General features: G+C 55.3%; 1 protein-coding gene and 1 long non-coding RNA gene across 3 annotated transcripts in view; both read right to left on the bottom strand.

Annotated features, from left to right (window-relative positions):
* TRAPPC9 (trafficking protein particle complex subunit 9) overlaps window positions 1-16,840 on the bottom strand; it is a 491,769-nt gene extending 474,929 nt beyond the window's left edge. For both annotated transcript variants that reach the window (XM_082720692.1, XM_082720693.1), the window contains exons 1-3: window positions 16,698-16,840; window positions 8,887-9,480; window positions 1,485-1,630 (exon numbers count right to left, since the gene is read on the bottom strand). In XM_082720692.1, the coding sequence (XP_082576818.1) occupies window positions 1,485-1,630; window positions 8,887-9,470 (730 nt within the window). In that variant the 5' untranslated portion in view covers window positions 9,471-9,480; window positions 16,698-16,840. The remainder of the gene's footprint in view (window positions 1-1,484; window positions 1,631-8,886; window positions 9,481-16,697) is intronic.
* An 878-nt stretch (window positions 16,841-17,718) lies between these two features.
* LOC309858827 lies at window positions 17,719-19,197 on the bottom strand. The gene is made up of 2 exons (XR_014308361.1): window positions 19,067-19,197; window positions 17,719-18,867 (listed from the first exon to the last, which is right to left on the bottom strand). It is a non-coding gene; the product is annotated as an uncharacterized lncRNA (long non-coding RNA).
* Window positions 19,198-25,039: the final 5,842 nt, after the last annotated feature.

Here is a 25,039-nt window from a genome sequence, read left to right as displayed (position 1 = left end):
CACCCTCCAGGAAAGAACCCTACTTCACTCCACACTCACACGTTTCTCTAACAGCGTTGACGGGACACGTACGGTCAGCTGGACGATGGACACGGAGAGACCGTGCCTCCCACGCCACCCCCAGGAGGTGGTCCCCGAAGGGAAAACAGACGTAAACACACAATTCCAGCGCAGAGGGCAAGCTCCGTCACAGGCAGGCCTCGCAAGACACCGCAGGCCCCCCTGCCTGGAGGACTGGGAGAAGGCGCTGCTTTGAAGTAGGTTTCTAACGCACTAGTGAGGGTTTTACATTGAAAGGTAACTCACAGGGCATGACCACGGGGCAGGGGGAATGCTGTCCAATTCACAGGTGTGGGACCTTCACACCATCTAATTCCAGGACCTCGGGAAGGGTTTTCACCACCCCTTCCCTGTGGGAAGCGCCACAGCCACCAGCACGCAGACACCCTCTGCCCAGCCCCTGGAAGCCAGTCATTAGAACCCTGACTTTTCGGGACATTCCAGCTAAGAGGCGGCCCTGTGTCCAGCTCCCTGCACTTACCGTGGTGCTGTCAGGGTTCGCCCACGCTGGAGGGGCACCTGGACCTCGTGCAGCTCTGCATCTTTCATTTACGGAGCTGCAGTGCACAGACGACAGGACACTCATGTCAGGCGCACGACGCACGGGTTCAGCTGTTCCCTACAAGGACTCCGGCTCACCCAGACAGGCGGAGTCATCCGTCGTCACCGCACCGCGGCACGACCCTGTTCCTGACACAAGGCCGTGCTGCCACCTTCCACACCTGCACGTCTTTTTTTTTTATTGTCCAACACATTCTTTTTTTTGTTTTTAAGATTTATTTATTTAATTTGACAGAGAGAGACACAGCAAGTGAGGGAACACACGCAGGGGGAGTGGGGGAGGGAGAAGCAGGCTTTCTGCTGAGTAGGGAGCCCAGTGTGGGGCTCGATCCCAGGACCCTGAAGGCAGACGCTTAACGGCTGAGCCCCCCAGGCGCCCCTAACTGTCCAATATTTTCATGTCTTATTAATATTCCACTGAATGGGCGTACCATAGGCAGTTGATCTGTCCACCAGCTAATGCACAAATGAGGTTCTAAAGAATGAGGGAGAGAGATGACCAAGGTGGGGAGCGGCATTCTAAGCAGAGGGCAAGACATGCTTAAAAACAAGCCCAAGAGAACCCAGAAGAACAAGGAAAGGCAGCGCACTGTCCGGGAAAGTGCACGCGGGTGGCAGCAGGACCTCAGTGTGGGGCTGGGGGCTGGGGAGCGGGCGCAGTGAGGCCGGGGATGGTGGGGTAAGGAGACCCGGCAGCAGACAAGGCGGCAGAGTTACCCCAGACGATCCCCCACAGCAACCAGACAGCCGACTGCTTCTCCTCCCGCACCCTTCATTTTTAGAACCACTTTTCTATGTTTTCTCTTATTTCAAGTAACAGTTGCTCTAATGGCATATGTGCTGTCTGCGCGAGATGATCTTACCTCCAAGCCACAGGAAGTCATTCACGGAGCGGAGGAGCTCCACGGACATGTGGTAGTGCACGAAGGAGTCCTGCAGCATCCCGGCCTGGAGGCACAGATCCCCCACATGCTTGCGCATGCGCCCTTGGCACCGCTTCTTGTAGTGTCTACGAAACACAATGCACAGACACGCATCACCGCTGGTGCACCACTTCTGCCCCCAAAGTACACCAGCAAAGCACTATTCGACTCTCCCTCAACCCAAAAATGCTAAGAAGGCAACCTGAGGCTCTCTTGAAAGGCAGCGGCCGTCATGGCCAGTGTGGGAGCTGGAAGGGTCCTGACCTCACAAACACCTGCCCAGTTATTTTCTAGAGGGGACAGGAATGTGGGACTTGCGCTGTGCATTTCACTTAGCAACACTAAATGTAGGATTTTCCTCCACAAATTTTCCATGACATCAGCACAAGAAAGCTGACGTTTCAGCTCTTTAAAAAAAATCAATTATCTTCCACTTTCTTAACTTCAAACCCATTATTATTTTATGAAGAGAGCTACGGGGCATATCAAAGGCCATCCACTTGGTGTGGGCGGACATGACCTCTACCTCCACTCCGTCAGAGCAGGCCCCAGTAATGCCTTCAGCGGGTGGGACCGGGCATCACCAACAGCTCCTTGAATACGGGCAAGGAAACCGCCTTTAGATCACGCAAAGGCTTCTATCTACTCAGAAACCAAAGAAACTATACCAAACTTTCCTTTACCGTTTTGAAATATTCCTATTCTTTTAAACATTAAATTTCTTAAAAGATAAGCTTTTCTTCAAGAAAAATAGCAGCTGTATTAAATTTTCACTCTGAGGAAGCAATCACATCAAGAATAAAACCCCCGTGGAAATCCACGACACGCGAAGTTTCCAGCTAAGTGATCATTACTGACAGCCCGTGACACGAAGTTAAGTCTCCAGACCTAAGTGACGAGCTCTCCCCACACTCTGGCTCTGGGACTCGGCACCCCGTTCCCAGTACTGGCTGAAGTAAGACTGTCCTGTAGGGCAGGGGAGAGAGAAGAGGGAAGGCCAGTCTCCTGCCCTGCCCTGCGGCACTGTGTGGATGGCCCCCCACCAGCAAGCCCTCCCCCTGTAAAAAACACAGCCCCCGTACTGCCCTGCCTTCCCCCACTGGATGCCTCTACTCTGTAGGGTCCCTCCGCCCTGTCCCTGCTACATACATGTGCACGTGTGCACAGGCATATGCACGCGCACATACACACACAAGGAGGGGGGGCTATTCCCAGACGGTAATTCTAGGTCACTCCCCAGCCTCAAACACCCAGCACAGTTCTAGCCCCCCTCCCGCTGCCCCTGCCTCCCCTCCTCCCACTGCCCTGACTCTACAGCTTCACCTTCCTGCTCGCCAGGGTCCCCAGTGACCTCCTGCCTAATCCTTCACACTCTCCTTAGGGCTCATTTCCACCGTCAGTTTCTCAAGGAAGCCCCCCCGCCTCCTCCCTCTGCACACTGGGTTAGATGCCCTGCCTGCATTTCTAGAACATTCCATGCTGAATCAACCTCTGACATTTGTAAGCTCCACAAAGGCAAGTACTTTTTGCTTACTACTGTGCCTCCATCCTTCTCCCCTGGACACTCAAAAATTTGTTATGAATAAACACATGAATGGACAGTCTCCACAAGGCTGAACCTCTCCGACCATCCCAACCCCCTCTTTGTGCAGAACAAAAGCACTAGCCCGTCTCCGAAAGGCCACTCCCCACTGACACCCTTCACTGCCTCCCTCTGTTGTCAGTTTTAATAAAAACCAAGTTCCTCTAAAGCTCTGCAGGACAGGTCCTCTCCAGGGTCCTCCGAGCCAGCGGGAGCAGCCTCCCCACTGAAGCCTGGGGCATGGACCGCGCCACACCGGGCACTGACCTCAGCCCCAACCACACAAGCTTCCCGCCCCTGCCCGGGCTGCTCCTGTCACCTGAGCCACCTCCCTGGCCCCTTTACCTGGAGGCTGTCAGTCTGTCTTCAGAACACAACGCAGAGCCCTCTGTCTCCTAAATATCCCCCTCACGGTGACCCTTAGCTCCCGGAGGGGCTGCCCCCCAAACACAACACCATCATTACTGAATTTCTGTCCATCCCCTCTATTAAGATGATGGCCTCGGGGCGCCTGGGGGGCTCAGCCGTTAAGCATCTGCCTTCGGCTCAGGTCAGGCATGATCCCAGGGCCCTGGGATCGAGTCCCGCATCGGGTTCCTCCCTCAGCGGGAGCCTGCTCTTCCCTCTCCCACTCCCCCTGCTCGTGCTCCCTCTCTCGCTGTTTGCTGTGTCTCTCTGTTAAAGTAATAAATAAAATCTTAAAAAAAAAAAAAAAAAAAGACCACGGCCTCTCTGAGAGCACTTGGGAAGAGGAGAAAAAGAAGAGAAGAGGGGAGGAACAAAAAGCAAAACGCAGCCCAAATCCGAGGGTCCTCACGGGCTTGTCACAGGCTCCACTTCACCACTATGAGTGACCACATCTAACTCTTGACGGCTACTCAAGGTACCGAGCAGGGGCTCTGTCTTGCCCTGACTGTAGAGTCACAGGAGAGAACCACATCAACTGAACATAAGCTCGGGAACGTGCGCCTGTGCGCCAGGAGACAGGAGCTCAAAACCAGCTCCCCAGCTGCACTTCTGGGTCTCCCCCAAAGCTGGGCGGTGCCTGGCTCCCTCCCCCGGGGTGCTCTCCGTTCCAACGGGGAGAGGACCCCAGCATCCACACGCACACTTCCCTCCTCCGGTAAAACTGTCGACCTCCAGCTCCTGGCCAGGGCCAGGTGGACAAACACTGCCCCTGGGTCGCTGTGCCGGGCGACAGACCCAGGCAGTGAGGCTGGTTGGGACCTTACCCCTCCCCTGCCCCTTCCGCCCTTAAACTGGTGTTAATTCCCCAATGGTGGAGGCCATGGGACACACAGTTAGTGCCTCACACGTGGGAGGATCCGAAAAGAACTGCTTCCTCCCAAGTCCTGCAACCCACCGGTCCCAGACCCGCCCTCATCCTCCTCCCGCTCCTGTCTACACCGGGCTAGAGGATCTGGCCCTTGCTCCTGTCTCCACTGGGCTGGGGGAGCTGGCCCACGCTCCAGTCTACACTGGGCTAGGGGAGCTCGCCCACACTTGGTTCTAACTACAAGCCACATAGTGACGACTCCAGCGCGTCTCCCCCATCCGCTCCCTGCCTGCACTCCAGGCTCACAAAGCCATTCACCTCTTGGAAACCATCGCCTGAACGTCAGATAGGCATGTACAACACACGTCCAATATTTTCCTCTCGAATCCGACTCCTAGCAGGGGCCTCCCCATCTTCCCCCCCAGACAGCCCCGCCACGTCCCCGGCTCTTCAAGTCAAAACCCTGAGTTTCTTACTTGATTTCCTCTGCCCCTCACCACTGCCCCCACACCAGTCAGGGACAAGCCTCGTCTCCGCTTTGTCCCCCACGACTCGCGCAGGACACTGAAGGCTCCCGGCACACGGGCGCTGTCAGGGCCCGCCAAAGAGCGGGACGTCTCTCCTGGCACCAGACGCCGGGGAAGGCATGTGAGTCTCGTGGGGCCAAGAGGATGGCCCAGGAAAAGGGGCTCACAGTTCTACGGTCGTTCGGACTTGGAAGGGTCTGAGGTCGAGAGGAACTCCCGGTGAAGACACATGCTGCCCGAGGCCGGCCGGTGAGAAAGGAGCAGCCCCAGCAAAGCCATTGTCACAGGCCGGCCCCACGGCGACCCCAGCCCGCACTTCCGCAGACAGGAGGTTTCCGCGTCCTCCGCTCCCTGAACTTGCTTTGGCTTTGTTCTCCCCACCCTAGCCCGTGAGGGACTTTCTCAGAAGGTCCAGACCATCTCCCTTGAGACAAAGTAAGTAAAGGAAGAAAGTGTTTGCAGGCCGAGGGCAGCAGAAAAGAAGAAACAAGGCCTCCAGGCCCACAGAGGGGGTGGGGCCAGACCTCTCCCCATGGGTGAGCTGGGCCAGGGGTAAGGACAAGGACCTAAAGCAGCCGAAGGTTCTCCCTCTAGGCCCGACCTCGGTCAAATGTTGGCACTTCACGGCTGCAAACTGGTGACATGCCTGTCGGTGTGGGACGTGAACCCAACAGAGAAACAGCGCTCTCACCCACACAGGGTCGAAAGGAAAGGCTGGGTCAGGTACAGGCCGCAGGACTGCAAAGGCAAACCATATACACAGCTCTGCGCGCTTCCTGGCTAGAGCAGAAAGGCGGCCACGGCCGACTACAGAGGCCCCCATGTCCACAAGCTCCAGAGGAACTAGCTCTTTAGAAGGCCACATTTTCCTAATACCTAGAAAAGTTGCCCTCATAGAGGGGGCAAAGACAGATGGTGGAACAGCCTCTGCCCTTTTACGGAGGACGGGTGCTCAGGTGAGGCAAAGGAAACAGCATGCTCCAGGTGAAAGCCACAGCCTCCGGGGACCGCATCCTCCGACAGCGTCCAGCTGCGGCCAGCACACCCCCGAGCCGGGCACCCCGCGCCGGCGGCCGCTGGCCTACAAGCTCTGTCATGCACATCACACAGCGACAGCCAAAACCACGTGCCTACTACGCTCATTCCCAAGCCAGGATCAAGCGAGGCGCTGCAGTCTCGGACTTTCCAGTTAAAAACCCGGTGAAAAGTCCCTGTGCAGCCACTGAAATCAACAAGCATCCCACGTCCTCCAAACAGAAAAGATTAATAAGAGCTCGTTTGCCACCAAATACTAAGACCCAACAAGTTCCCCGAAGCAAATATCTGAACAGGTATCAAACATCGATGGGTCACGTGCTTTAAAGAGCAAAATATTTTTTAAATTAGAAAATGGAAAGATGGTCGGGGTGACACAGGGATCCAGGCAGCGTTAGTTTTTGGCTTTTCAAGCGGTGAAGGCAGCGAGAAGGCAGCACACGGGGAGATCTAGCTACTTCCAATGCAGCGTGTTCACAGCCTACCTTTTCAGACCCAACAACATACTCACAGGGCGGTATGGAAGAAAAAAAAAAAAGGAAAAGGAAAGAAAAGAGGAACAAGCAAAAATTAGAAACACACAAGAACAAAAATAACTTTGACAGCTACAACACTGCATGTCCAAGAATCTCCCGTGGGCTTTCGAGGCCTGGGGCACATGAGAACGTTCCCATGAAATGCGTCCGCACCTCGTGTTACGGGGAGCTGTGCGGCCCAGAGTGGCCACAACCGCCACAAGGCCTGTGGACGTGAACAGTGCGCCACCCCAACCTCGGCCTTCACCTAGACGTTTCCTGTAAGCTACGAACTTCGGTCTCGTTTTAAGCTGGACGCTCCTACCCAGAGCGGCAGGACAGAGCTGGGCTCTGTCTCCGCACCAAGTCAGTGTTTGAAAAATGAGAGCCTGTAGACGAGTGAAAACAACATGGACCGGCAGCGGCAGGCATGACGGGACAGCGTATTCGATCTGAGGTCGCCGGCGTCCCTACGTCACACAAGTTCAAAAGCTGGCTGAGCGTCGACGCTCGCCAAGAACAGAACGGTCCCCCCGGGAGGGCCATTCTACCTACTGCCGGACTTCCCGTGCCTACAGCCGTGCCAGCACAGTCCCTGGGCTTCTTACTCCCGCCGAATCGTGAGCATCGATTTCAAATGACAAAAACAGGCCGGCATTCTCTGGTGGGTCTGCAGCCTCAAAGCCAAGAAGTCATGACCAAAGAATGTCCCCAGTTCCTCGTGTAGCAGAGGGTCAGAGCGGGATCCCTGGCCGCCTCCGAGGCGTCAGCTGCTGGTCTATACGGCGGGGACCGGCCAGTCCAGCCCATGCCACAGGCTGCGGGGGCTCGGGAGTGCAGGGGCTAAGCGTGGGCTGGCCCCGTGTGGTGAGGGGAAGTCACCGGGTGGCTTTGGAGAAGGCCTGGCTGCCCCTCATGGCTACCCCTCACGGCTGCCTGGGCTCCCCCGCCTCACCACCCCAGCTCCGAGGTGGGAAAAGGAACTACTAGTGTCCTGACTTCAGGGCCACTGCGAGGACTGAGTACAGATCGTGGGTGCAACGGGCCCTTCCCTTAGCCACACACACGCATGTCTGTGCGGAAAGAAAACCAGCACAGACCCTGCAAAGCACCCGGGGGGGATCTTAGGCCACTCTGTGCTTACCCCTCGCAGGGCTGGCCCGGGCCTGTTTTTCTCAGTTCTGTGACATTTTCTCTTCCAACTTACCAACAGACGGCAAGTCAGTGTTTGATCTCAGGTAAACTCCAGAAACATGCTAAGCACCTACTCTGCAGGGCCATTGTGCCCACGGGACACAAGGTCACTCAGTACTCACCCACAAGACCCTCGTCCACATTCTACAGGAGGGAAAGGAGAGACCTGGTGCCCACAGTCATGAAGCCCCACACTCTCCTAGCTGAAGGGGACCCCCTCCAGGGAAGCAAGGAACCTACGCGTCGTCGTCCTCTGTGCACGGACACCACAGTGGCCACGGCACAGGGAGGCAGCGCCGGGGACAGACAGGGGAAGTGAAGGGCACAGGAGGCTACACTGCAGTTCCAGTGCAGAGCTCAGCCGCTGACTTCATCTCAGGAGAAACGTGAGGCCTGGCCTTTCCCTGCTCTGTCTGATGCCCCCGCGACACAGAGAAGAGAGACACGCAGCCGTGGGCAGAAGGAGCTCTTTGGGAAGTCCCTGGCAGCGTGCCCGACACCGTGGCGCTCGCCTTGGCTGGCTGTCAGCGAGGACTAGGACCCTGGAGCTATCAGCTGGGAAGAAGGGCCTGACCCATGCCCCGTTCCCAGCCCCGGAGGCAGGAGCTCCACTGGCTCAGCTGGGCCAGCTCCTAGTTCGGCCGCCTCTCCAGGCCCAGCACCTCCCTGTGAACCAAAGGGAAGAGAAGCTCCCAGCTGCGCACAAGGGCAGCGCGTCCAACTAGAATAACACGGGAGCCACGGACATAACGCTGCTGGCTGCCACAGTGTACAAAGGAACAACTAAAACCAATTTTAATATTTTCTTTAACCTAATGTATGTAAAATATGATCACTTTGACATGTAAAAAGATTAACAAAATATTTTCTTTTCTCCATACTAAGTCTCAGTAACTGATGTGCACTTTACTTACAGCACATCTCAGCTCAGACTAGCCAACCCTCTGATCCACAAGAGCCACAGGGGGCCACCATTGTGGACAGCAGCTCTGGGGGTCCCACGGGGAGAGCCAGCTGAAACAGGGGAATAAGGACACACACTAACCCTAAAAGGTTTCCCCTTAACCAAAGGCTGTCCCGTTTCCAGAAGTCTGAAAACCATGGCTCAAGCCTGCCTACCCCTTGAGACATCAAATACTACCCCTTGCTTCTCCCTTCGTGACGTCAGGAACCAAGCCAAGCACGAGGCCTCCGGGCCTCCAGGTGAACTTACCTACTGTCTGTATCCAGTCCTACGAAGTCCTTCTTCTCAAACGGGACGCAGAGAAGGGGGATCTTATCGCCGGACTTGTCGGTGGCCCTGTCCAGACGCTTGGACTCGAGCACAATGAAGAGGGATTCGATGAAGTCCTCGATCCTCTTTTCCACCGTCTGGCAGTCCTCGTAGTTGGGGTAGAAGGTCACGTCAGTGCGCGGCTGCTCAGCGATCTCTCCCCGCAGCCCAAAGACGAAGAGCCGGGAGTCGTAGAGCGTGGAGCCATAGATCTCCTTCTGCACGTGGAACTTCTCGAAAGTCTGCGGCCAGTCCTTGGCGGAGAAGCAGTCCGTGATGGTGATGAGGCCGACAACCTTGCGGTGGGTCTGGAAGTCGCCCCACTCGTTGTTCTCGGGCGGGTAGTGGTGCCTGTAGCGGATACAGAGCACCCGCTGGGAGTCCCGCACGCTGACCTGGCTCACGGAGGAGATCCTCTTGTAGATCTTGAAGAAGTTCTCTTCGGAGACGATGCCCACAGGCTGCACCACCACGAGGAGAGTCTGGTGGTCCTCGGCGCACTGCATGTAGTCAGGGACACTCATCCTGAAGACTCTGCCGGAGAGAGCGAGGGCGCGGCTGTGAAGGCTGCTGGCCCACCCTGGGATGCGGTGCTTCTCACGTGAACCACCTGCGAGGGGCGGGGGCGGGGGGCGTGGAGCCCTGGGCTGCCCTCGGTCCCCGGGGCTCGGCACCTGGCAACCACAGCTCTTCCCCAAACACCACAGCGCCTAGACGAGGCCTTGGGCTCCTGCGGCATAGGGGTGGCCTCTTTCTCTATCTCCAACACCCAGCCGGATGCCGACGGAGAGTCAGGGCCCGAAAGCGCTCCCTGAAGGAAGGCACCGCTGCCTCATCCCCTCAACAGGACAGAAAGCAAAGAACCACAGTGAGATCAGAAGATCGGGATTTGACCTTCAGTCTACCCCGGACAGGAAAGGCTTGTATGCACGTTACCTCACCTCCACAGTTCTGTGACACGGCCTCCGCTCTACTGATGGGGAACCTGGGGCGGAGAGAGGCTTATCACCCGTCAAGATCGGAGAGGACGGGTCAGAGGAAGGTCGTCCTCTGACCAGTGTCTTCTGCACCCCCTCGGAAAGAACCAAACCCATGTGGGTGCTCCCCAGAGAGGCCCAGCAGCCCCTGGGAGACTTCCCAAACCCCCAGGAGTTGGGAATCTCCGCTGAAAGCGGAGATTTAAGGTTCTGTGTTTCTCAAAAGAAGGCACAGCTTTAGAAGCGACTGCAAAACACATATCCGGTCCAGGCCTTCGCTGCAGAGACAGAGAGGGGGCCCCGGCGCGGCTGAGGGAAGGCCGCCCAGCCAAGGACCAGCTCGTGGCAGCACCAGCAAGCCCAGGGCCCTGCTGAGGGATGAAGCCTCCGCAGGGTGCAGGAGAACAAGTGCAGGAAGAAAAGACAGAGGACAGGCGGACCTGCTCTCCCTGGGACGGAGGACAGGCGGACCGGCCCTCCCTAAGACAGAGGACAGGCGGACCGGCCCTCCCTGAGACGGAGGACAGGCGGACAGCCCTCCCTCCACATACCGTGCGACGAGGCTTCATCGAGTCATTCAGTTTGTCGGATCAAACCCACTGATCTGGATCACCACAGTGACGGTGGGCTCTATCCAGGTGCCACGGGTTACCGAAGTTGGGAATTTCGAGTCATAATGGAAATTCCCACCTGTGCTACGACTTTCCCGGTTCCAGCATGTGCTCAGCGGGCACCCTGGGCCGGGCAGGACAGGAGCCACGAGGGCTGCCACACACACATCTTTGTTCACACGTGCTCACATCACACCGAGGCCCCCCCAAGGACAGCCGTCTCCAGATCAGACGGAATTAATGACATTTAAAGGAGCCAAGCAGCACACGTTATTAGGGGAAAGGAGGCTGTCACCTCCTTAGCGACAGGTGGCAGAGAACCGACCGCAGTCACCGAGTCCCTTGAGCTGCTTCTCTCCCTGGCTGTCATTCTGCGTGACCGTGAGTCACACAGAGCCACCGAGGCGTTCCCTTCTGTGAAAGGCTCTGATTGAAATGAACAAGGTTGAAGTCTCGTCATTCACGCCCCCAGCATTGGGCGAGGACCTCCCATGTCCCAGGCTCTGTACAGACGAAGAGACAGTGTTCCAGGTACACTCATGAGGAAAAGGGGAGACAGATATCAACTCTCCCCAGCTGGATACACAGACTCGATGCTATGCTGGTTGGACCTCCTACCTGGTTTTCGGTGGAGTATGACAAATGAGTTTATGGCCAGAATCGCCAAGAAACTTCGGAAGACCACCAAGGGGGAAAGCATTTATGCCCCCACCTGCCCCCTACCTCCCCCCAAGAGCAAGATCAGATACACCTGCGACTACCGACAGGATACAGGGTTTCTGTGGGGGGCAATGAAATGTTCCAAAACTGCGGTGATGGCTGCACAGCTCTGTGAATCCACCAAAAACCGCTACACTGTAGATTTAAATGGGTCAACTGTGTGACAGATGAATAATATTTGAGTACCTTTTTGTGGAGAAAAAAGACCAAATAAAAAGCTGCAGTCAGCGCAGGGCTGACCCAGGTAATCCCACCCAGAACAAGACCCACGCGTCCACGGCAACTTGAAATAACAGCAGTGCCGCTGTAGGGCGAAAGGAAAGCACAGACTCTCCGGTATGTGACACGAGACAATGGGCCATCCCCGCGTAAGCAGAAGACACATCGGTGACACCCAGTCAGGATACAGGCAAGACGCTCAAAGAGGCATCTTTGAAGACAAACCTCAAAGGGCAAAGACAGGTACAGAAGGGTGCCCACCTCAATGGCAACCAGGAAAAAGCTAATTAAGCCATAGTGACAGGCCATTTCACACCCAAAATAAATTGACAAAATAAAAATTGTATTGTGGTAAAATAGACATGAGATTTACCATTTTTAGGTGCATGGCTCTGGGGCATTAAGGACACTCCACTGCTGGGCAAGCATCTCCAGAAGTCCCCCACCCCACCCGCTCTCCCCGACCCGGTCCTCTGTACTTGGTAAATTCCCCACGCCCACTCTCCCCGGCCCTCAGCAGCCACCATTCTGACTTCCTGCCTCTACAAACTGAACCGCTCCATGTCCCTCATGAAGTGGAATCACACATTCTGTGTCCTTGCGAGACTAGCTTATTTCACTACGCAGAAGGTCTTCAAGGTTCATCCACGTTGGGGGAGGAAATCAGCATTTCCTCCTTCTTCAATGCTTACAGCCCACTGTATACATATACTGTTTAACCATTCACCCATCACAGCTCACTGGGCTTGATCCTAGCTTTGGGCCATGGTGAACGATGCTACCACACAGACAAAATATTTTAAGTATGAGAACCACCAAGTGTTTATGAAGATACAGATCAAAGTAACTGTCCTATAGGACAGCAGGCATACAGACTGGTATGTCCTGCGCCCAGGAGTTCCCCTCCCAACTTGGGCATGTGGATGGCAGGAGCATAAACAAAGGATCCTTGAAGCCAGAACTAGAGGGGCGCCTGGGTGGCTCAGCCGTTAAGCCTCTGCCTTCAGCTCAGGTCGTGATCTCAGGGTCCTGGGATCGAGTCCCGCATGGGGCTCTCTGCTCGGCAGGGAGCCTGCTTCCCCCTCTCTCTGCCTGCCTCTCTGCCTGCTTGCGATCTCTCTCTCTCTGTCCAATAAATAAATAAAATCTTTAAAAAAAGAAAGAAAGAAAGAATAGAATCCAGAACTAGAAACAACACAAACATCCACTGTCGGGACAGTCACTGTCAGGACAGCGGACAAATGAACTGTGGTCTTCTCACGCAATGGAGTACTGCAGAACCCTGAACATGAGTGGCCCAGAGTGACCCTGCAGGAATACAGCAGAGTCTTAACAGTGGGATGAGCAAGTAACGGAGGTCATGGGTCAGGACAAGCAGCAGAATCCGCTTACAACCAGCTCAAAAACAGGATACACTATATAATTAATGCTTAGGGATATTTACACACAAAGTAAAGCTATAAACAAAAATAAGTTTGGGGGGGGCGCCTGGGTGGCTCAGTGGTTTGGGCTGCTGCCTTTGGCTCGGGTCATGATCTCAGGGTCCTGGGATCGAGCCCCGCATCGGGCTCCCTGCTCCGCAGGAAGCCTGCTTCCCTCTCTCTCTCTCTCTGCCTGCCTCTCTGCCTACTTGTGATCTCCGTCTTTCAAATAAATAAATAAAATCTTTAAAAAAAAATAAAATAAAATAAGTTTGGGGACTGGTTACTTGGGGGGCAGAGAGGAGTGTAGTTCGGGACAGAGAGAGGCGTCGTAAGTTAAGTCAGATGGAGATACTTGTCCTGCCATTCTTTAAACTATACATAAACAGCACAGGCAGCTTTGTTAGAGTCTGTATTTCAAAATTTTTCAAGAGTTAGGGGCATCTGGGTGGCTCTGTCAGTTGGGCGTGTGCCTTGGGCTCAGGTCCTGATCTCAGGGTCCTGGGATCGAGCCCTGAGTCGGGCTCCCTGCTTAGAGGGGAGCCCGCTTCTCCCTCTCCCTCCATATGCTCTCACTCTCTCAAATAAGTAAATAAAATCTTTTAAAAAAATGTTTTTCAAGAGTTAAAAAAGGGAGAGGGTCCAACTTCAAGGAGCTCACAGTCTAGTTGTCAGCAGGTCAACCAGTCTCAGAGCCCACACTCCGCCCCGTCCTCCACACATGGGTTACACTCCTGGTCCTGCAAATACCTTCCTCTGTGAGCCAGAGAACAGGAGGCACAGAGAGGCAAGGGTATTAGAGCCGCAGACCTGGGGCGCCTGAGTGGCTCAGTGAGTTAAAGCCCCTGACTTTGGCTCAGGTCATGATCCCAGGGTCCTCGGATCGAGCCCTACATTGGGCTCTCTGCTCCACAGGGAGCCCGCTTCCTCCCCTGTCTCTCTCTGCCTACTTGTGATTTCTCTCTCTCTCTGTCAAATAAATAAAATCTTAAAAAAAAAAAAAAAAAAGAAGAAGAAGAAGAAGAAGAAAGGCTGCAGATCCCCCTGAAGATAAGGCACGCGGGTCCTGGGCCCGGGTCTCACGACAGGTGCTCAATTTCTCTAGTCTGAAGAAAACGAGAGAAAGTAGAACAGTGCATGAACTTCTCATAAAACTAAACTCAGGTAAATTTGGTAAGTGCTTTGTTTTTAAGATTTATTTATCTGGCAGGGAGAGAGATAGAAGGAGAGAGAACACAAGCAGGGGGAGTGGGAGAGGGCGAAGCAGGCTTCCCACAGAGCAGGGAGCCCAAGGCGGGGCTCCATCCCGGGACTCTGGGATCATGACCTAAGATGAAGGCAGACACTAACGACTGAGCCACCCAGGCGCTCCTGGAAAGTGCTTTATAAATATTAACTAGTATTGTAATTTATGGTTAGGTAATGAACTTCCATATTTTTTGGCATTAAAACATTCTTGCTTTTATGAAATGTTAGCGAGAGTGGACAGTATTATCTACCCATTGTTCCATCTGGGCGAAACTGACATCCCAATTACTGACCCTCCAGGTTTTTGGAATTTGCTAATCTATGAGATCCAAACGAACTCACCCTGAACTAAATGAGCCCTCTGGGTCCCTTCCAGTTCTGACTCGGCGCTGAAAAGACACCAGCAACCCAATGTGTGCCACGAGTCAATAAACCTCACAAGCTCAAACAAGAATTTTCCCGGAAGCAGCTCAGTATCACAAACCCCTTGTCTACTTTTACCCCAAATTCAAAATACTCATCTCACACCAGAGGAAATCTGTCTCAGGTAAGGTAGAGAGAGGACATTCACTGGGCTCTCTATCACGTGTCCTGTTTAGAATTCCCATCAGTCCCAAGAAAAGAGTATCCCTGTCATCAATCGTAGGGATGAGATAAGGCTCAGTCATTCTGCTCAAGGTGTCCTCATCGGCAGGGGACGGACTAGGGCCAGGAGCCAGCATCCAGGCTTTGCCGCTGGCTTCTTCTAGGGAGAAGCTGACGAAACAAGAGCTGGCACTGAGCCAGTTCTAGTGTCTGAGATTAATCTAACACAAATATTAGAACATCAAAAAACAGGGGCGCCTGGGTGGCTCAGTTGGTTAAGGGTCTGGTCTGCCTGTGGCTCAGGTCATGATCTCGGGGTCCTGGGGCTGAGCCCCTCTTTGGGCTCCCCGCTCAGCTAAGAGCCTGTTCTCCCTCTGCCCTCCCTTGGTCCCCCCATCTCTCCCCCCCCCCAAATAAACAAATAAAATGGTTTAAAAAAATCAAACACATATTTCTTCAACATGGCTGCTCCCCCAAAAGTTAAATGCAGGGGTACCATAAACACAGCAATTCTACTCCTCGTTACAGACCAAAGAGGTCTGAAAACACATGTCCACGCAAAAATGTGTCCGCAGATATTCATAGCTCTTAATGGTCGACGAATGGAAACACCATCGCCCATCAACGAAGGAACAACAAAATGGGGTCCATGCAAACGGAGAACATCGCTCAGCCCTAACAGGGAACCAGGTAGTGATCCGGCCGCTGCCTGGAGGAAACTTGCCAACACGACGCTCAGGGAAAGGAGGGAATCACCAGAGGCCGCACAGTGTGAGGCTCCGTTTAGATGAAATGCCCACAGCATGTACACCCCTGGAGGCAGAAAGTAAATGAGCGGCTGTGGGGGCTGCAGGACAGAAGAAGGGCCTGCCAACCAGGGGGAGTTTCTTTTTGGAGTGGTAAAACGTGCTGGCACCGGGATGGCCCCGCCGGTGGGTGTACTGAAGCCACAGCACCCTACATTCTAAATGGGTGTTTTCTGTGGTTGTGAATGCTACCTCAATAGAGCAGTTATTTTTAAAAAAAAAACATTTCTTGACAACCGCTGGTCCCTCTCCACTACTATACTGCCACGCGGTTTAAGGAAAACACGCACACAGGCTTGCGGGATCCGGAGTATGGCGAGACTCCTGGGTCTCCCACCTCGGGCCGGACTGCGGTCCTTTCCCCTTAACAAGTACTAGCTGGGCTGGACGAGGAAGTGGCGGTCACCGTTTCTCCAACACGGACAGTCACTCGTCGAGAGTCGGGGGAGGAGCGCCGGTGCACGGAGCCTGTCCCAGCCCTGCCCTGCTCACTGGGAACGAAGGCCAGCCCCGCGGTCCACATTTTGGTCCCCGTCGCTGTAAAAGCACGGGATCCAACGAGCAGCCCCTCCGACCACCAGAGGGCATAGGTCAGAGGGCATGTGCGGCGGCCCGGGCAGCGCGCGCGGACCGCGAGGGGAGGCGGCCACAAGCGCAGCGCGGGCTCGCTCCGTTCCCCCGGCGCCCGCGGCTCGGAGGCGCTGACCACGGAGGCTCCCGTCCCCGCACGCAGCGCCTGGGGCCGCCGAGCTGGGTCTCGGGCACTCTCGACCCGGGGGAGAGCGAGGGTGACCGGGACCGGACGGTGGCCCCGGGCCGGCCGGGCCGCCCTGCGGGGACAGCAGCGCGCGCCGGGGGCCCCCCGACCTCACGCGGCCCGGGGGCCGGGACGCGGCAGCGGAGTGGGGAGGGGGCGGCAGCGGAGTGGGGAGGGGGCCGCCGCCGCGCGCCGCGGGGAGCAAGGCCGGGGCCCCAGGGCGGCAGGTGCCGGCACGGCCCGCCCAGGTGAGCAGCGGGCGCCGGGCAGGCTCCCGGGCCGGGGTGGGGGTGAAGGGACCCGGCCCGGCAGGTGCGCGCTGACTCGCGCCCTCGCTCGCCGCCACACACAGGCAGCCCTCCCGCCGCCGGCGACCCCCGCCCCGCAGCCCCCCACCTCGCACTTACGCGGCCGGCGGCCCGGGCCCGGAGCGGGAGCCAACGGCCTGGCGGGCGGCGGGGCGGAGCAGCCTCGGCGACCGCTCCCCCTACTCAGAGCCGGCGCTTCCGACCCGCGGCCGCGCCGGCACCCTCCTGCGCATGCTCGGGGCGGTCCGGGCCGGCAATCCGCTCCGGGTTTTGGGAGGGACGCGGGGAGCGGGACGCGGGGGGAGGGGAGCGGAGAGGAGGGCTGGGAGGGGAGGGAGGAGCCGCGCGCGCCGAGGGAGGGGCTCGGTCGCCGCGCCGCTTTCCAACCCTCCTGGCGCGCAGCTCGGATTCCCGCGGCTCTGCGGCCCCTGCGCCCCGCCGGCCCCTGCGCCCGGGAGACCAACCCCCGCGGGCACTAGCGTGGAGAACTGCCCGCGGCTGGACGAGGGCCGCTTCTGCACCCCGGGCGAGCCTCCCGCGCGCGCTCTCCGCGCAGCCCTGGGCGCTGGGGCGGAGAGGGGGCGCCAGAGTCGGGTCCCCAGGTCTCCCGCTGGAGCCGCTCCCGGCGCGGAGCGCAGCGGCCCGGCACTGAGCGGGTGGGAGCCGCTGTTCCCGAGGCCAGAAGCCACTTTGGGATTTCAACTTGTGTCAAAAATGGGTGCGGAAAGCGGAATTCACGTGCGGACCTCAGAGCGACACAGCACATTGGGGAAGATTTGGAAAGGACATTGTCAACAGCGTCACCTCCAGAAAGGGCCAAGGGAAGGGGATGGCGGGGAAAGACGCTCTTTCCGAGTAGCTTTGTGTTGTTTTATTTTCAAATAAAAAGTGTTTTCGGGGCGCCTGATTGGTTCAGTCAGTAGAGCAGGCAACTCTTGATCTCAGGGTCCGGAGTTCAAGGCACACCGTTGATCATGGAACCTACTCTAAAAAAAAAAAAAAAATTAACGTCCTGGAAACAAGAATCGTCCCCTCACCAAATACAGCAGACACGAAAGAAAGGGGCCATCATCTTTGCTGGCAGCCAGCAAGCATTTATTGACTCTTTGCTATGGGCCAGTGCTGTTTTATGACTTACTTTATTATTCATATTTTTTAACAAAATATTCATTCATATTTTTTAACAAAATAATAATATGCTATCCCTCATCCCTGCCCAGAGTCAATGGAAAAACAATTTTTTACTGAACTGTTTTCCAAAGAGTAGGAATGAGTTACAAGCAGAACACATCTTCAGGGCAAAGCAGGGGAAGCCGATTTCCAGCATGCCAGAGAGCCGCGAAGTGTTTTCAACAGAGGTCCCCAGACGCTGAGAGAGAGTGCCTCCAACACACCACAAAAGGATGCCCACGGGGGCTGCTCTGTGGCATTAAGAATGCAGGCTGACAAGAGAAAACAGACATTACAAGAGCCACCCTGGATGGAGGTCTGTGTGCAGGGGAACAGAGCTCCACTATGCAGCTCCCGGTCTTCCTAAGTCCCATGCAAGGTACTGTTCTTAGCGCTGCAGTCCGAAAGGACACACCACTTGGCTGGGGTTGCACAAGTGGCTTGTGTCATTTAGGAATTCACATCCAGGGTTGTCTGATGCCATGGCCTGTGCTCTTTCCATAGTCCTCTGTCCCTAGTCTCTTTATAAATGGATAAAGCAAGCAATTCAGAAAGCAATATTGAAAGCTGGCAAAAGGAAACATTGCTATTTTAGTACAATGTTTCTGTTTACAATGTGCTCACTGACAGCAGTTTATTGTTCCAGCAAATCTGTGTGAGAGAGAGACTATCCTGCATTTTTATCAGTTTGAAGACTGAGGCTCAGAGAAGGTAGGGGCTCGCATTAAACTGACCCAAGGGGGCACCCTGGGCTGTCTGGCTTCTGGAGTTACACCTTTCACGGCTTTAACATTACCTGCGCGTCTCACCTGAATGTGCAGAATTCAAAGAATATAGCAAAACCTGCTCTCAAGGAGTTTGTAGACACTTCAAGTTGGACTGGAAGGAACCTCTAAAATAATCAGGTCCCACCTCCCACCCAGAGCAGATCCTCCACAAGAGTCCTAACGGGGTGGAAAGTTTGGTGATACAGAGCTCTAACAGAAAGTTCTCCAGTTGGGGCACGTGTCGGGCCCGGTCCGTGGAGCACGTGACTCTTGATCTTGGCATCATGAGTTCTGGCCCCACACTGGGTCTAGAGATTGCGAAGAAATAAATCCTTAAAAAAGAAAGTTCACCAGTAAAACGAGGCAGACTGGGAGGCTTCCCCGAATCATCAATTCATGGAGTCCCGAAGATGAGAACCAATGCCCCGGGGACCCTGTGGAGTTGAGCTCTGTCCCTGAAACAGGAGTCACAAAGTGCAGTCCAAGCACCCACCCCGCCCCGCACCAGCGACACCACCTCAGTGTCTTCACCTGCAGAAGGGGTTCACCGCTTCAGGAGGCCAGCAGGGCTCCACGCAGTCAGGGAGCACAAAACATTCTGAGGCCGAAGTTCCACTTCGATGACGTCACGCGCTACTCATACAGCTTTGGGACAGGGTGACCCCAGGTCGTGACTGGCCTGGAACAGTCCCACATGATGCCTGTTGTCTTGACGAAAACGGTTCTGGCTGGGTGACATTTGGGGCACTTTGGGCAGAGCCCACCGTGAGCCCTCAGCGGTGTCACGGAGGGTCTGACTCCTTCCGGCGCGGGGCGCTGTCCTGCCCCGCGGTCCGCTCCGACGCTCGCGCCGTGTCCGCAGGTGTCCGCAGGTGTCCGCGCGCCCAGGCCGACCGGGAGGGACTCACTCACCCACCTGAGCGCGTCTCTCCCGTCCAGCCCACTGCCCTGGCGGGTAACGGGCACCGCGCTTGCACAAAGGCCTCACGGAGTCCTCGGAAGACCCTTCCCACACCGGCTGCACCGGTCCGCAGCGCGAGCGCCAACTCCGGTCTGGCCCGACCAACTCCTGCCCCTCGGAGCCACTCCGCCTCGAGCCGGCGAAGAACGGCCTCGGCCCGCGCTGGGCAGCGGCGGCGTCCCGGAAGGCCGAAGTCGCGGGAGCCGACGCGGGGCAGAGCCAGGGCCCCGCACCCGGGCCGCCCCGAAGCTGCTTCCAGGCCTCACAGGCCCCGCGAGGACCCGGGAGCGTCCGCGACCGACGAGGCTCCCGGCGCGGGCCCTGCCGAGGGCGACCGCGGCCCCCGGGGCAGGACTCTCGGGCGAGGTCCCTGCGGTGCACGGGGGCAGGGGAGAGGCGGGGAGGTGGCGCCGGAAGCGGGGAGGCAGCGCGGGGACCAGCCGGGTCCCGGACCGCCGCGCCCCGCCCCCGCGCGGACTCGCGCGCCCCCGGGAAGGCCGAGCGGATCGACCCGCTCTGCGAGCGAGCGACGGAACGGGCCGCAGAGCCCGCGGCGGTGGACAGCGGCTCCCCGCGGGGCTCCCAACCCACGCCTCAACGCCTCGGGTCGCGCACCGCGCCCCCCGCCACGCCCCCAGCGCGCCCCTCGGCGCTCCCACCGGCTGCGCGGAAATCCCGGAGCAGTGGATTCCGCGAGCCCGCGCCGGCGGGAGTGCGCATGCTCCGGATCCGGCCGCCGCGGGGCGTTCTGCGGCCGCGGTCCGGGGGACGGCTGTGACAGCCTCCGGTGGGCGACGGGAGCCAGGCCCGCCGGCGCCCCCACAGCTCCTCCCGCAGGACCACAGTCGGGTCGGCTGCTCCCGGCCCCCTGCAACAACCCCGCTCCCCGAGGAGAGCGGCTCCCGCTCGGAAGCCCCTGCGGGCTGGAGGGCCCGCGACGAGCGGCCGGAAGTGACGAGCGCGCGCGAGCCCCGCGGTTCCGGTCCCGTCGCCCTGGAAACCGAGCCCCGCCTACCGTCGCGAGCGCGTCGGCCGCTGACGGGTCCCCGCGCGGGTCGGCGCGCCGCGGGCGGAAGGGGACCCGAGGCCTTCCGTGGGGCGCGCGGTTATGCCGCCGGGAGTACGCGGGCCCCTGCGCGCGGGGGGAGCCTCGGACAGCCGCCCGCCGGGAGCCGCGGCCCTGCCCCGGGGCCTGAGCTCTCCGTGCGCTCCCCCGCGCAGGGCCCCGCGCGCTCCTGCCGGAACACCGGCTCCTCGTCCGCGGAGAGCCGGTCCGCTGGGGCACTGCGGTCGCGGAGAACCCGCACGGGCCGTGGAAGGACTCCCGGCGTCCTTCCCCGATCTGTGTCTTCTCCGGAGGGACGGAGAGGTGCATGGTATACCCCACTCGTGTGCCGGCGCATAAGTATACCCCAGTCGTGTGCTGGCGCATAAGTATGCCCCAGTCGTGTGCCGGGGTATAAGTATACCCCACTCGTGTGCCGGCGCATAAGTATACCCCAGTCGTGTGCTGGCGCATAAGTATACCCCACTCGTGTGCCGGCGCATAAGTATACCCCACTCGTGTGCCGGCGCATAAGTATGCCCCAGTCGTGTGCCGGCGCATAAGTATACCCCAGTCGTGTGCCGGCGCATAAGTATACCCCAGTCGTGTGCCGGCGCATAAGTATACCCCAGTCGTGTGCCGGCGCATAAGTATACCCCAGTCGCGTGCCGGTGCACAAGTATACCCCAGTCGTGTGCCGGCGCATAAGTATACCCCACTCGTGTGCCGGCGCATAAGTATACCCCAGTCGTGTGCTGCTGCACAAGTATACCCCAGTCGTGTGCCGGGGTATAAGTATACCCCAGTCGTGTGCCGGCGCATAAGTATACCCCAGTCGTGTGCTGCTGCACAAGTATACCCCAGTCGTGTGCCGGGGTATAAGTATACCCCAGTCGTGTGCTGGCGCATAAGTATACCCTAGTCGCGTGCTGGTGCACAAGTATACCCCAGTCGTGTGCCGGAGTATAAGTATACCCCAGTCGTGTGCTGGCGCATAAGTATGCCGCAGTCATGTGCTGGTGTATAAGTAGACCCCAGCTGTGTGCTGGTGCACAAGTATGCCGCAGTCGTGTGCTGGGGTATACGTAGACCCCAGCTGTGTGCTCAAGAGCAGTTTCCCCGTCCAGGACCCCGCGGAGCCATCGGTTGTCCTGCATTTTTTCAGTGTTCTTTTATCTGGAACGGTTTCTCAGCCTCTTTCATGTCTGTAACGTGCTGGAAGAATACAAGCCAGCTGTCTTCTAGAATGTTCCTCAATTTGAGCTCATCTAATCCTTTCTTATGAATAAATTCAGATTATGTATTTTTTGCAGAATGCCATAGAAACGATGTAAGCCGAGCCCTGTGCGTATGTTGTGTCAGTGGGCACATACTGTTGGCTTGTCCCAAAGGGATAACTTGGACCACTTGGCTAAGGTGGAATGGCTGTCTCTCTCCTCTGCAAATCCATGACTACTTCTGATGTGATTCATGACTCATTGGTGAAAAGATACTTTGAAATTACATAATGAGCTTTTTCCCACCAGACTTTCACCGGCGAATTTAACATCCACAGGAATCTCAAGAATGATTATCACACAGCTTGGTAATGACTAACTTACTATATTTCAAACGATGCAAATGCACTGTGACATTTTCTCAGAAATGACGTGATCAGCTAGCAGTTAGTAGATCAGAAGTATTATTTACTCTGTTATGCTCCTTTCTTTTACAGATTAATAAAGAGGTTTCCTGCTTCACAGAGTATAATTAGAAACACTAATTTGACATTGACATGATTCTTGTTTGTGCTAGCATCTACATCAGCGGCTCTCATATATTAGCAGTAAGTTTTGGAGTCAGTGAAGAAGAACATCCCCAAACACACACACACACACACACACACACACACACACACACACACACACATTACATACATCGAAGACTGAAAAGTTACAAATGTGAGCAACTAATACTTAAGTGTTTTCACCAGTGCATGATGGTCACTTGTAAAACCAGAGATTTAGGGATCAGTTATAATATATCCAACTTAAGAAAATCAGATTTTACATTTTTAAAAAATTATTTTTTTAAAGATCTTATTTATTTGACAGAGAGTCACACAGCGAGAGAGGGAACACAAGCAGGGGGAGGGGCAGGGGGAGAAGTAGGCTCCTCTCTAAGCGAGGAGCCGGATGCCAGGATGGACCAGGACCCTGGGATCATGACCTGAGCCGAAGGCAGACGCCTAACCCACTGAGCCACCCAGGCGCCCCTAAAAAATATCTTAAACTGTGCCCCTGGAACCCTACTGAAGACTCAATGGCTCAATAGCTTCCCTGCCCCCTCTCAGATTGTACATTTCAAAATCAAGTTTAAGAAAAAAATTATTTTTCAAGATTTAATTTAGAGAGAGAGAGAGGGTGTGTACCAGTGAACAAGGAGGACAGAGGGAGAGGGGAGGACCCCAAGAGGACTCCACCACTGAGCGCAGAGTCCAATGCAGGGCTTGACCCCACAACTCCGAGATCAGCACGGAGGCAAGACCAGGAGTCCCACGCCCAACCTACTGAGCCACCCAGGTGCTATAGGGGGAAAAAATTTTTTTAAGAAAACTTGTGAGAAGGTGGGGATGGGGGCGGGAAACATGAGTGACTGCAATTCCATGTGTGGCCGCCAGGTGGCGGAACAAGCTTAGAAGTGCCTCAAAAAAAAAAAAAAATCCTTGTCTGGCCTGAGTCAGGATCTAATTGCCTTAAATTGCCTCCAAAACCTTGCATTTTGTCAGTTTGTCAGGGGAGCCTGGGTCAGTCAGTTCTGGGCAAATTCAGAATAGACGGAAGCTAGGGAAGAACTCACAAGAGATTTAGCTGAATTCTTGTACTAGATGGTTTGAGAATTCATATTATATTACATTATATATTTTGCATTTTTTGTTACATATAAAGTAATATGTAATAATCCAGTTGGAAATACATGTTTTATATTATATATCACGTTATTATAATTCAAGATATAGTAATCTTTATACCTTTTGTGTATCTTAAATATTACAGCATTAAGCCTAATTTATTTTTAAGAAATTTTTATTTGAGGGGTGCCTGGGTGGCTCAGAGGGTTAAAGCCTCTGCCTTCAGCTCAGGTCATGGTCTCAGGTTCCTGGGATCAAGCCCCGCATTGGGTTCTCTGCTCAGCGGGAAGCCTGCTTTCCCCTCCCCGTCTGCCTGCCTCTCTGCCAGCTTGTGATCTCTCTCTGCGTCAAATAAAAAAATAAAATCTTTAAAAAAAAATTTATTTGAGAGAAAAAAGTGAACGGGAAGAGGAAGAGAGAGAATCCCAAGCAGACTCCCCACTGAGCCTGAGAATGGAGCCCAAGGTGGGCTTTATCCCAGGACCCCAACATCACGACCCTGAGCCAAAATCAAAAGTCGGACACCTAACCAGCTGCGTCACCCGGGTGCCCCAAGCATGAAGGCTAATTTTTAAAGGAAAGACTGAGGCTCTGTCTCTGCTCTCTGACAACTTGATACAGGATTTATCTGAGTTACTCTAACAACATCGATGGAATTATTCAAAACATTTCAATCAAGTGGAAGGGTATTTTTAACCTCCGTTATCCATACTTTTGCCATTTCTTTACTTCTTTCTCTGAAGCAAAGAAAGACAAGTCCAATCACTTGCAGAAACAGCAGAAAGGTGGTTACCAGGGGCTTGGGGTCCGTGAAATTGCAGAGGTGTCGGTCAAAGGGTACAAACATGCAGTCAGAAGATGAATGAGTTGATTATAGTCGACAGGGCTGTATTATATATTTCAAAGTTGCTGAGAAACTAGATCATAAGTGTTCCCACCACAAAAAGAAAAGAAATGATCATCAGGGAATGGGATGTGCCAGCTAACACAACAGTAACACCCTATTGCAGTATCGAGGTGAATCAGTTACCAGGTTGTACACCTTGAACTTACACAACGTTCCATGTCAATTACATCTCAATTAAAAAAAAAAAACAAAAAAAAAAAAAAAAAAAAAAGAGGAGAGGCTCCTGGCTGGCTCAGTCAGTAGAGCATGTGACTCTTAATCTTGGAGACCTAAGTCTGAGCCCCACATTAGGAGCAGAGATTACTTAAGAAAAAATTAAAAAGAGGATTCAGATCAAACTGATTCAAGGCTAACAGGACGAATGTAAGTCATGTAGCCGCTGATAGAGCATAGTCAGGAGCAGAGCATGACTTCTGCGGTCTCCATGCCAAAGACGCATGGCTTGGGTTTAATCGTGAAGAAACAACAGATTAGGCCAAATTAAGGATATTCCAAAAAAACAGCTGACCTGTGATCTTCGAAAGCAAGTGTCGGGGTCTTGCAAGTCGAGGACGGACTGAGGAGCCATTCCAGATTAGAGAAGAATAAACGGGACAAATAAAGTCACACATGATCCTGGACGAGATCACTTTGCTAAAAAAAAAAGAAAAAGAAAAGGAACAGTAGTGACTTGACTGACGCCAGTCTGAGGATCAGATGAT

Source organism: Mustela nivalis (genome assembly GCF_964662115.1).
Source record: "Mustela nivalis genome assembly, chromosome: 2".
NCBI classification, from domain to species: domain Eukaryota; kingdom Metazoa; phylum Chordata; class Mammalia; order Carnivora; family Mustelidae; genus Mustela; species Mustela nivalis.
The sequence above is the reverse complement of the archived record's forward strand: the minus strand, read 5'-3'. Positions and strand labels throughout refer to the sequence as shown.